The sequence below is a fragment of the Trichosurus vulpecula genome, chromosome 3 (genome assembly GCF_011100635.1).
Source record: "Trichosurus vulpecula isolate mTriVul1 chromosome 3, mTriVul1.pri, whole genome shotgun sequence".
NCBI classification, from domain to species: Eukaryota; Metazoa; Chordata; class Mammalia; order Diprotodontia; family Phalangeridae; genus Trichosurus; species Trichosurus vulpecula.
The window spans coordinates 439,039,351-439,054,122 of NC_050575.1; the positions used below are offsets into that span (position 1 = coordinate 439,039,351).

The 14,772-nt window shown below is 41.4% G+C and overlaps 1 protein-coding gene across 1 annotated transcript in view; it reads left to right on the plus strand.

Annotated features, from left to right (window-relative positions):
• The first annotated feature begins 8,962 nt into the window (after positions 1 to 8,962).
• Positions 8,963 to 14,772, plus strand: part of CTNNA2 (catenin alpha 2) — a 165,694-nt gene continuing 159,884 nt past the window's right edge. The window contains exons 1-2 of the mRNA XM_036751104.1: positions 8,963 to 9,049; positions 10,674 to 10,830. Of these exons, the coding sequence (XP_036606999.1) occupies positions 9,014 to 9,049; positions 10,674 to 10,830 (193 nt within the window). The 5' untranslated portion in view covers positions 8,963 to 9,013. The remainder of the gene's footprint in view (positions 9,050 to 10,673; positions 10,831 to 14,772) is intronic.

The following is a 14,772-nucleotide window of genomic DNA, read 5'->3' on the forward strand; positions in this document are numbered from 1 at the left end:
GCTTGGTGGGGCAAGGAGGAGAGGGAGAGGGAGAGGAAGAGGGAGAGGGAAGGGGGGAGAGGAAGAGGGAGAGGTTGAGGAAGAAGCTACTCAAGGGCCAGGGTCTCCTAATGCATCCTGGGCCATCTCCAGTTGTCTTGATAAATATTAGTCCACTGGATCCAGATGGCTCTGGAGGAGAAAGTGAGGCTGGTAACCTTGCACAGCCCTCCCTCCCTCAAATCAGTGAACTGCAAACATCATTTCCCTGATGTCATGGTCCTCTTTGAGAACACAGGACAAACACAACCTCAGAGTAGCTAGCCTCTTCCTCTCCTTTTTCCTCTACCCTCCCCTTCCCCCTCCTCCTCCTCCTCCTCCTTCCCCTCTCCCTCTCCTTCCTCTCAGTGCTTTGCTCAAAGGCAAGTACATTTTGATGGTTGAAGGCTGCCTCCTTAATTTCAGGTTTACTGGCTAGATTTCTTTCTCAAAAACGCAGCCTTAAACCCAATTCACTGTGGAGCTCATAGATTGGACAACAGGTCCCTGCCCTCCTAGCCCAGAGTGAAGGTAAATACTAAATAGTAACTGTTTCTCTTTTGGCCAGGAACCCTGAGGGTCTTCCCCTCCCAGTTTCATTGTTTCTTCTGAGTTTTGCTTAAAAGGGCCATCCCTTGACTAATGTCTTAAAGAGGCCTATCCATAGACTGGGCTTTACCTCACTCAAAGTGAGAACCTGAAAAGACCTTAGCCTGAAAGGGCCAGGGCCTCCCATTGCATCCTGGGCCACCTCCAGTCCTCTTGGTGAATATCAGGTCACTGGACCCAGATGGCTCTGGAGAAGAAAGTGAGGCTGGTGACGTTGCACAGCCCTCCCTCCCTCAAATCAAAGTCAGCTGCAAGTCATGTCATCATCTCCCTGATGTCATGGTCCTCTTCGAGAACGAAGGACAAACACAGCCTGTGAGTAGCTCAGAGCTGAGGACACACGGAAAAGCAAAAATAGGGTCGCTGCGCTCACTCTCTCTCCATCATCTATTTATTTATATGTTTATCATTGGTATGGGGGTGGGAATTAATGAGGAAACTCCCTCTGTCAATGTGTTCGTGTGTGTGTGTGTGTGTGTGTGTGTGTGTTCAGTTCTTTTTCAGTCATTTGTGACTCCTTGTGACCCCTTTTTGGGATTTTCTTGGCAAAGATACTGGAGTGGTTTGCCATTTTCTTCTCTAGCTCATTCTGCAGCCGAGCAAACTGAGGCAAACAGGGTTAAGTGACTTGCTAATAAGTGTCTGAGGTCACATTTGAACTCAAGAAGAGAAGTCTTCCTGACTCCAGGCCCCTTGCTATAGCCACTACGCCACCCAGCTGCCTGCCCTCTATCAATGCTGGTCAGCGACTTCTCTGGAGCTTAGAGCCAGAGAGTTGCTTAGAACACCAAGAGGTTCAGTGACTTGCCTGGATGTATGCATCAGAGGTCTTGAACCCACATCCTCCTAGCTTTGAGACCAGCTCTTTACCCATACCTCTCTTGTTTAGATTTATGTAAGATAGATACAAAGTAATCACAAGCCTTTTAGTTAGGAGCCATGGGGGATGGCAAGATCAAGAAGGGTCTCATGCAGGAGCTAGCACTGGAGCTGAGTGGCGGAGGCCAATGTTTCTGTCCATTCCTCTGTTCTGCCCTGCTCTCTCTCTTTGCCAAGGGGTATTAGGTATATAGATGGGTGTTAGTCATGGCCCCGTGTTGTGGCGCACACACACAGACACACACAGACACACACACACACACACACATCTTCTTCTTCTTCTTCTTGATCCCTGCCATTTCAATGTTTGAGTGGCATTTGACTGGCAACAGTAAATTTCAAGAACCCCCAGTTAATAGTAAATAAGCTCATTTTATAAGAAATATCTGTAAAATATACGACAATGAAAATGCGAACATGAAAAACAACTGCTTTATGGACCCCCGAATGGCGAATCTGTTTTATTTTAATAGTATGTTCTTCTTAAAACACCAATATGCTACTGCAGCTGTAAAAATTAATGAAATGGGGCAGTGTTTTGGGGTTGGATGAATGGAAAATATGCCAGTGTTGGAAATAGAATGTACACAGGAGCATTAAAAATGTAATTTGGTTACAAGCACTTTGGAGAAAGGAAATGCCTTCTTTCTGATTCACCCCATATCACTTTTTAGTTAAATGCCCCAAATGCTTTATTAGAACTGGTTTTTAATGTCTAATTAAAGCTCAACCTTCGAGGCATTTCTTTTCCTTTTTGTTTTGTTTTCTCCAATGAATCCAGGCTGATCTGCGCTTAAACAGGGCAAAGTCACTTACTGCGGTGATGTCCATGAGAGAAGGCACTGAGGGTTTGTTCTTGGATTCAGGAGATGCAGTAAAAAGCTTTCTGGGTTTGGAAACAACAGGGTGCTTTTCACCTCGACATTCCTGCCAAATGGGCCAGCTTTCTCTTCCTCATAGGCAGCAAGGGACTGAGGCTGGGTCCTACCAAAGGTAGCTAACCTCCCTAAGCTTCATTTTTCTCATCTGTAATGTAAAACAAGGGACTGGATTAGGTAGCTTCTGCCAACCTTGCCTGCTCTGAGTCTGTGCTCCTCTATCACTGCCACTTAGAATTATTAACTCTATTCCAGACTCATCTCAATTCCGCTTCTTCCAAAAGGGATTTCCTAGGTACCTCCCTGTCCTCACCCTTCCTCTCCTATATTCCAGGAGCCTGGTGCAGTGCCCTTCACACAGTAGGCGACCAATAAATTTATTCCGACTTGGACATAGGACCTCTAAGGTCTTTAGCAAAGCCTTTGTCTAGAGCGCTATTAATCAAACTATCCAGGAGAATTGATCAAGCTCCTAGAATGTACTGGCTATATAAGAGGAAACATGAAAAGTTCCCTGTCCGCAGGAAGCTTAAAATCTGTAAGCAGAAAGAATATGTTTACATTCAAATAGTGCTATTTTTTTTTGGGGGGGGGGGGAAGCCACCAGTAGCTCAGAGATATCAGAAATGGTCCCTTCACCCTATTAAACCCCACTGTTGTTTTCTGTTGTGAATTTTAAGGCTAAGTAAGCCTGTGTACATGCGGGGCACTGGACTTGGAGCCAAGAAGTGGATTGACATCCTACCTCTGAATTTTACTGCCTGTGGGACGTGAAACAAATCTATTGAGCTGCCTGAATCTGAATTTTCTCATCTGTAAAATGAGGAGGTTGGAGCAGGCAGCCTCTAAGGTCCCTTTCAGCTCAAGAGCTATGATCTGATAAAGTAGGGGTTCTTGACCTGAGGCCTGCAAACATGGATGGAAAAAAAAAAATCTAGATGTTAATTGACTTCTAAATGAAATTTAGCGTGTCCTTCAACTATGAATTTTTATTTAAAAATATTCTGAAAAAGGGTCAATAGGCTTCATCAGACTTGCAAAGCAGTCTGTGACAATCAAGGAACATCAAGAACCCCTCTTATAAGGCAAGGAGCTAAGAGGATGTGATAAAGTGAAAAGAACATTGGATTTAGAAGGAGAGGATCCGGCCTTAAATTGAGGCCCTGCTAGTTACTATTTGGGTCATCTTGGCCAAAACATTTCTTCTTTTGGGGCCTCAATTTCCCGTTCTGGAAAAAAAAGAGGGAGTTGGATTATGTGATTACTAACACCTGGCCAGCTGGCTAACCTGCAGTTCAGATTGTTCACGTAGCCAGAAACCAAGCCCCAGCCTTCTCTTGCTAAATTCCAGAATCCTTCCACACTGGCTTTAGTGAAAATGCCCCCTAAAATTCAGGGGGTGGGGAGAGAGAGAGAGAGAGAGAGAGAGAGACAGAGACAGAGAGAGAGAGACAGAGAGAGACAGAGACAGACAGAAACAGAGACAGACTCAAGAGACAGAGAGACAGACAGACAGACTGAGAGAGAGAGAGAGAGAGGAGAGAGGAGAGAGAGAGAGGGAATTTAGATTGCCACGCTGAGCCAAAGACCCATGAAGGAGATACATGAGACAAATTTTATGACACTTTGTTTTTTCTTTTAATGATTGTTTGCTGGAAACTTCCCCAAAGTATATTCTATTTCATCTCTCATTTGAGGGAGGGATGGACAAAGAGGTGAAAGAAAAAAAAATGTTATCATCATCATCATCTTAAAAAAGCAATGAACCCAGCAAAACAAGCCCATCTTCTTGACTCTTCCAAGAAACTAATCTCATCTTCGTCTTGGCATCATACTGTGAACCAACCAATTTCAGCCCAACTATTAATCACCCTGGCTGGCCCACGGTAGGATAGGGAGATATATTTGGAAAGAGTGTTATAAAAGGAGAGAGAATGCATAAATATGCAAGTTTATCCAGATTGTATACATAATAAATTAAAGATAAGAGGAGGGCTCATTAGCAGCTGAAATAAGGGAAGAATCAGGAAAGGCCTTGTATAGAGATAGCATTAGAGATTCTAAGAGGCAGGAGATAGTGCATTCCAGGCATGTAGGACAGATAGTACAAAAGCAGAGATGAGGTTTCAGGTGCTGTATGAATGGGAGAAAACTAAGCCATTTGGTTTATGCCCTAGAGTTTGTGAAGGGGACTAAAGATTAAAAAAAAAATGGAGAAGAGGTTTGGAACCAAGTTGTAAAGGGACTTATAATGCTAAATAGAGCTAATGCTAAACATTCCAGGCACAGAGAATAGATAGTATCAATTCAGAGCTTGGATTTGAAGTAGTTTCTGTTGCCTAAAAGGCTCTTTTGGCTGGAAAATAAAGGGCCTGAAGGGTGGTGACTGAAAGATAGAGTTCAGAGTGAAGAAAAATGGGGAAACTGAAGCCCAGAAATGTTAATACATGGCTGAACCAAGGTTACCTAGATTCTATCCTACAGTTTACATCTTCTCCAGGCTGTTTTCTAGACTTTTTCTACCCTAATGGGAAACTTCTTAATCCTGGAAGCTTGCCAGCACTAGAATTTACCCACTGGAGATAATCTCTGCTCTTGTGGCCTCTCCCTTTGTTTAGATGGCTCTTCCTGTGGCCTCCATTTGAGAAAGACAACCAGGCCCTCTGCCTCCCCACTTAAACTTCATTTTATGAGTTACTAGAACATTACATTAGAATTGAAGCTCCTTGGGAGCAGGGACTGTCTTTCCTTTTGCCTGTATTTGTTTTCCCAGTGTTTACTACAGGGCCTGACACAGAGTAAGAAGTTAATAAATGCTTGTTCACTGGCTGATGGTTAACATCCCTACACAACCTAGGGCAGGTTTGAGTCCTTCACATGAATAAACGGATGGATGGATGGATAGATGGATGGATGAAAAGACTTTATAAAGAACGATGTGCCAATCTCTATGCTAAGTTGTAAGGGATACAAATGCCATGGCCAGATACTCCCTGCCCTCAAGTAGCTTATATTCACATAGAAAGCACTTATTGGAAGGAGTTGGTGGCCCACAAGATCGAGCTATTTCAGAAAGGGAAGCTATAGGGATGCTGAGTGGATTGATTAACATGCCTTTTCTTCAGGTTGACCATAACTACTCAATAAACACCCGCTGATTATTTGAATGACATTTGTACACATTTCTCCTAACATCTCAGGGCCTGTGACTGTACGGCACTTCTTAAAGTCTTAATATCCATATTTCCATTGATTGGTGTTCTGATTTCCAGAATACCTCTATAATTTGTTTCCTAGGGCAATTAAGACTATTGATATCTGAGAAATAAAAACACCACATGAAACAGCACATTGTTGGGAGGATGTGAATTTAGGGGAAGGTTTCTAAAAACATATTGAAATTATGAATAAACTCTTAATATTAGACCTGGAAGGGGCATAGAGATCATTTCATCCCACTGGCTCCTTTGACAGGTGAGGCAGTAGTTAAGGGACAGTCAGTTCAGACTAATTCATTTGTTTCACTATGAAATTAACATGAGTCATGGTACATTGTTTTAACCGGGAGCCTGCAAAGTTTTCTGAAGAGGAGGGAGAACCCTTACTGCCAAAGACCTGGGGCTGGATATCATGATACATGTAAGCCACGTTGGGAATAAATGTGAAGCCAAATGGTTATGGGGAAGAGCAGATGGATCCCGGCAAAGCTGGAGATGCAAGCTGCAGGAGGAAACAAATGAACACTGTAAGATGAAGACTAGGAAGATGAGAAGGTTGGGATTGGGGGGGCAGGGGGGCTTTGAATGATTCCATGACTAATTTCTAACTGCCAGGACTGCCTTGGTAGATAGTGAACAGCTTATATATAATATTTTAAACTTCTTGAGGGGGTTAGAAAAAACACAACCTGGCACATTTTTTATAAATTCTGTTTGTAGGGACAAACAGCATTGAAGCATTGAGATCTGGAGACAACCAGCTCGATATTCAATTGGTAAAAACGTCAGTCTTGAAAATCAGAAGACCTGGAATCAAAGACTAGTTTTGGCTTTCCCTCACAGTGGGACCCTTAACCTTCCTTAGCTTCTCTCTTCATCTATAACTTGGAGATAATTAGATTTGCATAAATCATTTTGGGCCTTTGGGCCTCTATTTCCTCATCTTGAAAATGAGATTGGATTGTGTGACCTCAAAGGTCCTGTCCAGCTTGAACTGTGTTCTCTGATCGATTGTCTATCTGTTATGAGGAAAATATTTTCTAAACCTCAATGTGTGATGGAAATGTGAAGAATCATTATTATTGTTATTTGTGACTTATAATAACATTATACATATCATATTTATAGTAAGTTAATATATAACATATAATAAAACTGTTATGATAATGATAGTTACATAGAAGTGCTTTGTTGGGATTTAAGTAATTGTGAGCAAGCTCTCAAAATAATTTTCCAAGTCAAATAAGAAGCTTTACATTTCTTTATTTTTTATTAATCCTTTTATTATTAAAACAAAATCTGTATTTCTTGATGTCCTACTTCATCTTATCCCAATAATTCTTACCTGGTAAGAAAGAAAAACAGTAATTGATGACAACCCAATGGCCTAATCTGAACGTCTCTGTCCCACTTGAACTTTGAACTCTGCCCCTGGAATCCTGGACTTCTATGGGCGAGCTTTTACCTTGCTTGCCTGAAACCAGGCCTCTCTATCAGTTCCTAATCACCTACTAACCATAGTCACTTGTAGTGCCCAGGGATGTGCTGTATTGAGCTGTCACTGACTTATAAGAGCTGATTGTTATATTTTCAAAGCGAACATTTACACTTCGAGAGTGGAACAGGCCAACACTACAAATCAGGGCTATATTTATTGTTTTGTTGATTGCCTAGACCTAAGAAAATGATGGAAAAATGTTAACAATGCAGATTAAACAGACAAAGAGCAGGTTGCTAAGCATATGAGACCCCAAGATCCCTTTTGGACTCAGGTTGTTCTGTCCTGATAGAGTGTAAACTCCTTGAGAACAGGGACTGTCTTGATTGCTTATATTTATAATTCAATACTTAGCGGAGTGTCTGACATATAGTAAGTACTTAATAAGTACTTTATCACTCATTCAATCATTTGGCCCTGTATTTAGCATTATACCACCATAGACGCCTACCTCTATAAAGAAATGAGGAATTTACCCAGGTTTTATCTCTGATCATATCATTAATATATACTATGAGAGAGTATGCAGGCAGCTACCATCTCTAGACCTGTATACTAAGACATACTTTGTAACCAACTTTTGTGACCTTTAATAAATGTCTTCATCTTGCTGGGCCTCAGTTTCCTTACCTGTTAAATGAGACTACTAATTATTGCTCCAATTACATTGTGAGATTGTAAGAATCAAATGAAACAATGCAGCTAAAGCAATTTTGAAGTTAAAATTATTTTATGGGTATAAAATTTTAAGGGATGCTTTTTAGATAGCATCATTCTATGCATTGGGGGAGATCCATTTTGAGCATGTTAATGCTTCCATTCTGACATAGCTGATGTATTCTGCATTTTGTGGCACCAGATGCTCATGGAAGGCCCTTCTGGACCTAGGATTTTATTGCAATATGTGTGGCTAGTGTTTATATTCAACTCTGCAAAATCGCATCACAAAAGCACCTTATTTGATCCTCATAACAACCTGGGGGTGGGGGGGGTGGCAGGTGCTATTATTATCCCTGTTTTACAGATCAGGAAACTGAGGTTCAATGACTTACCTAGAGCCACAGAGCTACTGTCTGATGCCAGTTTTAAACTCAGGACTTTTTGGCTCCAGGCCCACTGTTCTCTTCACTCTGTCTCTGTAGGGCTTGCCATGAAATATGAGGCTAGCCTGGAAAAGAGAAGACTCTAGAATGGAAGGAGAGGAGGAGAGGTATTTTACGTATGTTTGAGAATTTGGAGGGCTGACCTGTGGATAACACATTTGACACATATGTGTCTCAATTGCGGAGGGCAGAAGTAAGAAAGTGAGTGGCAGTTCCAAAGAGGCATATTAAGCCTTGATGTAAAGAAATGTTCCTTCCCAGTGAGAGCTGTCCCAAACTAGACTGGGCTGTGACTATGTCAGGAATTAGTGGGTCCCCCCTCACTGGAATTCTCTAAGCCCACCTTTCCCAGGAGGCCTCTCAGTTTCCCTTCCATGAATTCTGGGTCTCTTATATGCATCTTTTATCTATGTGTTGTCTCCCTCCTTAGCATGTAAGGTCTTTGAGGGGAGGGAATGTTGGCTGTTGCGGTTGGTTTGTTTATTTCACTCTTTTTTTACTCCCAATGCTTAGCACAGTACTTGGCACATAATAAACCCTTAAGACATGATGGTTGACTGACTGGGTGATTCAGACAAAGTCTCTGTGACCAACTCTCAGAAATACTTTAGAGAGGACTCTTTTTCCAGGACTCAAGTGGACTAGATGACCTCTGAGGTCCTTTCCTGCCCTTCCGAAGATGTTCAGGAGTAAATGGCCTCAATTTCCTCTTTATCTTCAATATAATTTTCTTTCTATTTCTCTGAAATCCAGGTTGCCAACTTGGCCTGTTCTATCTCCAACAATGAGGAAGGGGTGAAATTAGTCCGGATGGCAGCCACCCAGATTGATAGTCTATGTCCGCAGGTGAGTTTGATTCCCCTTGGCTCAGAACCCTTTGGTGCTGTAGCATCCCTTCCCAAGTATGGCCCATTCTGTCTTCTCTAACCCCATCTCCTACTACTACCCAATTTAAAAAAAAAGAAACACCTCTTCACTTTGCCCTCTTCAGATAACATTTTCACTGATTCTTCTAAACCTCCCCTAACCCACTTATGCCTTGCTCAGTCTCTCCTTCATGCCTTTGCCCAGGCTGCTCATTGACCTTTCACTTTCTCTCTTATCTATTGAAAATCTTGGCTCTTTTTAAAGGTCCATTGTGAACGATTTGCTAGCCAGTGCAAACTATGAAGAGCCCTCTAAAAGTAATATTCTCTACACTCCAGTATCTATTACTGCCTATATCAGTCACTGACACTTACTCATTCATGAACTGGGATTATGAAATCATAGCTCTGGAACCAAAAAGTACCTTAGAGACCATGTCATCCAATTCCCTCATTTTACATGTGAAGAAAATGAGTCTCAGCAGGTCAAGTGACTTTTCCATGGCCATGCAAAGACTAAGGATCATGAAATCCTAAATCTAGATTTAGAAGAGCCCCCAGAGTCCATTGAGTAAAATCTCTTGATTTTATACGTGAGGAATCTGAGGCTCTGGGTGGTTCTCTGACTTACTTAGTGTTATATAGCTAGTCAATTCCCAAGATTGGATTTGAAAACCAGTCTTCCGTCTACAGAGTGAATCTTCCTAATGGCCCATTGGTGTTAGGCTTTTCTCACCAACTATGATTATGAGCTCCTGAAATCAGAGAACATGGCTTCAGTTTCCATGGATTTTCCACAGTGCTTATGGCAATGAAATGATCGTTGTAGATATTCAACAGAGAATTGTTGAAGTCCTGGATCATCTCAATGAGAACCCTAAAATTGAAATCCAACAATAAAATTCCAACACCAAGTTTATCGACGATTCATGTTCTTTACGTCGCTAGTTGGCTGTTCCCAGCAATGAGGCTAAGAGGCATAATTATATTCGTGTCCCCCCTGGGCAAGGTTTGAAAATTAAGCCTTACTCTCCCACCGCGTGTTATTGTTCACTAGGAGCCGTTGAGTTTTCACTATAATATGTGTGATTCATTGATGGGATCGCAAAATAAATATGTGCCGTTCTTTGGGTTTTTTCCCCCATTGTAACATAAATAAATAGTATAAAATCAATCCAACGTTATATAAATGTCATACATCTTCTGAATTGTGTGCCTGAGGCTTCTACCCCTTTGTCTACCCCGAGTTGTGGTTCTGCTATGAGCTCCTTCCATGTGGCAGTGAAAGGGAATCATTATGGACTCTGCTCTGTAGAACCAGCTTGGTGTACAGAGTAGAGAGCTGTTCTTGAAGACAAGAATTTCTAGGTTCAAGTCTCATATCTGACATACAGGTTGTATGACCCTGGGCAAGTCACTGAATATTTTGATTCCTTATGACTGTTTCAGAGAAGGCAACAACCTGCATAGGAAGAGGGAGTTTCCTCATCTGAGTGTTCCCTATGTCAACAACATTATGGGTCCACTTCCTTTTCTTCATCAGTTGTTCATTCTATTGAGAATCATTCCTGGTCATCTATAATATAATTTTCTGAAAAAAATAGGTCATCAATGCTGCCCTTACACTAGCTGCCAGACCTCAGAGCAAAGTCGCTCAAGATAATATGGATGTCTTCAAAGATCAGTGGGAGAAGCAAGTTCGAGTCCTGACAGAAGCTGTGGATGACATCACATCAGTGGATGACTTCCTGTCTGTCTCAGGTAAATGCAGCAAATGAGTCATTTTGGGAAGATGATAGACACCTTAGGAATATGAAGAGAATCTGTACTGAAAATGAGACAGGTTTCCTAGGTGTGAGTGACTGAAGTCCAAGAAGTCCCCTGGACCCACCAAGTTTTTTGTTTTTTTCATTTTGAGAGATGGCATTATAATGCCCTCTCAAAAGGCCAGGAAATATTTAGGCAAGACACAAGCCAGAATTTCCTTTTGGATGTTATGGGACATTTGGACAGATTCTCAAAGGGAGTGTGTTGTAATAGATAGGGTATTAGCCCGGGAATCTGGAAGATGCAAGTTCTAATTCTGCCTCAGACACTAGCTGTATGACCCTAGACAAGTCAATTAACCTCTCTCAAACTCAATTTTCTCATCTTTATCACAAAGATAATACCCGATTCCAAGAGTTTTTGTGAGAACCAAATGAGATGATATATGGAAAGTTCTTTGCAAACCTTGAAGTGCTATATAAATATTAGCTGTTCTTCTTGCATGTGTGTCTATCTATCTATCTATCTATCTATCTATGAATTTGACTATCTATCCTAAAGGAGAGAATGAACTTGGATGATGTAGCATTGGTTAGTTAAAATGTAGTTCTCTTTGTCTTTGGAATTCATTTTAAAGGCTATTCCCAAGACTGTTGAGAACATGTGGCAATATAGTATGGCGGACCAAGAACAACCAAGATGGCAGAAGGTCTGGGTTCATTGCTAGTGCTAACGTTTAATATCTGTGTGATGTAGCGTAAGCCATTAAACCTTTTTTGGTTTCAGTTTGCTCATCTGTATAATGAGAAGGTTGCACAAGGTAATATTTAAAGACCCTTCTGTATGTAATATTTTATTATCTTCTAAACTACTGAATTCTGTGCAAATGTTGTCATCTGGAGAAAGAGCTCTATCTGGAAATGAGCAGCAAGCATCTTTGCTGATGTTCAGGGTCATTTAAATCCAAAAGGACAAATAACACTGAGATGATGCTATTTGTAATGTGAATTTGTCATAAACTCTGGATTCTAAACTAGAAGGCACTTACGAGACACTCTGAGAACTTGGCCACTGAAGAATATCAGAGAATGACCAAAGACTTTCCATTCACTTTTGGGGAACTTAGTCTATGCTTCCTTGAATAAAGGCATTTAATGGCAGTGTTATTTCAGTTTGTTTGGGCAAACCTGGGGCCTTATATAGAGTAGGTACTTAATAAAATATTTTCTGAATTATGTACTAATGGTTTTGAATAGCCCAGAGTTCTTTCTTTGAGGCAGGTAGATGTCTGAATGAATAGAGAAGAGGATTCGGAGTCAGGATAACCCTAGTTTGAATCTGATCTCAGATCCATACTAGTTACATAATCTTTGGCAATTCTCATTTAACATCTCTGAGCCTCAGTTTCCTAATCTGTAAAACGGCAAGCTAGACTCTATGGTCCCTAAGCTCTCTGATAGTTTTATATCTATGATTCTGTAAATTGTGTGACTCTCTGATCCTTCGTTTTCTCCTTAATATTTGCAGTCTTCCAGGGAGTAAAGGAGAGGAAAGCTGAATTTCTCTGAGGGTCTTATAGGGCCAACATAGCCTGGGGCTAAACTATGAGAAATGGACGTGTTGTCCATAGGCAGTTTGAGTACAGGTGCCTTTTGGGAATATATTATCTGAGGTTTAGAGCTGGAGTGGACTTTACAAGGTCCTTATTGTGTACGTATGAAGAAATAGGTATCTAGGCAGGTAGGTGGTATAGTGACACTAGGCCTGGAGAGTTGAAGACTTGAGTTCAAATCCTTCCCAGGAACTTATTATCTGTATATCCCTAATTGAGACACAACTTTTTTTGCCTCATTTTCTTCAACTATAAATTGGATATAACAATAGAACTTATATCCCTTGGTTGTTGTAAGGATCAAATGATGTAACATGTAAAGCACTTTGCAAACCTTAAAATACTAAAATACATTTGTTCATGATTACAATTGATATTGTGTTTGTTTTTGTTGTTGTTATGGAACTGAGGTACAGAAAGCATAAATGGATTCCCCTTGCTGACACACTTATGATTGGGGGCAGAGACTAAATCTAAAGCCATATCCTCTCACCCCCCAATCCAGATTTTTTTTTTTTTCTAATTTCTGCCTGCTATTATGAATTCCTTTTGAGAATTCCAGGGCACTGGATCAATGTCTTGCCTTAGCTTTGTTTTCCCCAGCCCACTTTGATAGTGTTAGCCCCTTAGCTATCTAACATTGAGGAGGGCCTATCTGCTCAGCTCACTTCCAAATGGGGTTGCCTATCAGCATATGGGCCAAATTTTGCACAGAACTGTATCATGAGAAGAAATTGATCAGGTTGAAATGTTTGTTTGCCTCATTTACCCATGGCCTCATAACGCCATGGCCAGGACTTGGGGTGGGGACCTGGAAGTGCCAGCCTTATCATTTCTGTAAAATTAAAATCAGCCTTGGTAAATGAGACTCGCTTTTCCTGGCTTGCATCTGCTACAGTTGTACAGACATCTCCTCAGTTGGAGAAAGACTGGCACATCCACAGACACCCACCCATTTACTCCCCACTGAGCCTGGCCCCAGCCCTCTCCTGGCTCAGCCCCACCACGGGCATACAGCGAGCTAGGCAGGTGGTTGAACAGAGAAGGACTACATCTCTACTGCCAATTGTCCGTGAGGATCATTGCACTGGACCAGTGAACTAACATGGAAATGGTTCCTTACAGGGATATGGAAGAATTGTAGACTTTCCCAATCAAAGTCATTTCTAAGGAAATGCACATTAACATTTATTTAGTTCATTAAAAAAATCATTGTGCTTCTTTTCTGAGGTCATTACACCATGGCTAGTAATTAGGAATAGTCACATAGCAGTATCCATACCTATCTTCAATTCCTCCTCATCCCTCTTTTTTTTTTAACAATGGAGACTCCTAATCCTTATATCCACCTTTCACTTGTAATAAGTAGAAAGTGCACTGGTTCTGGAGAACCTCCTTCGGTATGACTTGGGACAGGTCACTTTCCAGGGCTTCCATTTCCTCCTATTCAAAAAGAAGGATTTGGATTAAATGGTCTCTAGCATCCCTTCCCCCTCTAAATTTATAATTAGGACACTTTTACAGCCCCCCAAGTGTCCTCTTCCATATTTTCTACCATTGGTTCATGCTCTTAACTAGACATCAAAATAGATATTTTGTTGAATTCGCTCCACTAAGGCAAATATGGTGACGAAAGGCTCATTCTTCTCCCTCCCCACCCCCTGCAGTTTGGAATTTGGATATTAATTGAGGAAAGTCATCAAGTGGGGCAGTGGGTAGAGGGCAGGGCCTGGAGTCAGGGAGACTTAACTATGCTTGCCTTCATTTTCACACTGGAGAAGGAAATGGCAAACCTCTCCAGTATCTTTGACAGCGGAACCCCAATTAGGTCATGAAGAGTTGGACACAATTAAAATGATTGGACAGCAGCAAATGTTTACCAAGGACTTTAACCCATTTGATTCTCATGGCAATCCTTTGTTGTAAGTTATATTATTGTCCTCATTTTGCATATGGATAAACTGAGGCTGAGAGAGTTTGAGTGATTTGCCCCAAGTTACGCAGCTAGTAGATATCTGTGGCAGAATTTGAATTCAAGTCTTCTTGAGTCTGTGTCCAGCAATTTATTCACTATTCCACTTACCTGCTTCATAAGCTATATGGGACTAGTCTCAAATTCTGGAGCTAATATTCTTGTTTAAGTACTAGCAAGTGGAATGTGGCAGTGGTCGGATCCAGCCCACAAGCAGCGCAAGAGTTCCTTAAGTCCTGGACAGCAGTTCTCAGCCTTGCCCTGTTCAGGACCATGGACAAGTCTTGCTTTATTCTGATTCGGCCATTTACGGAGACTTTGCTTTCTGGTGTTTTTCCCACAGAAAATATTT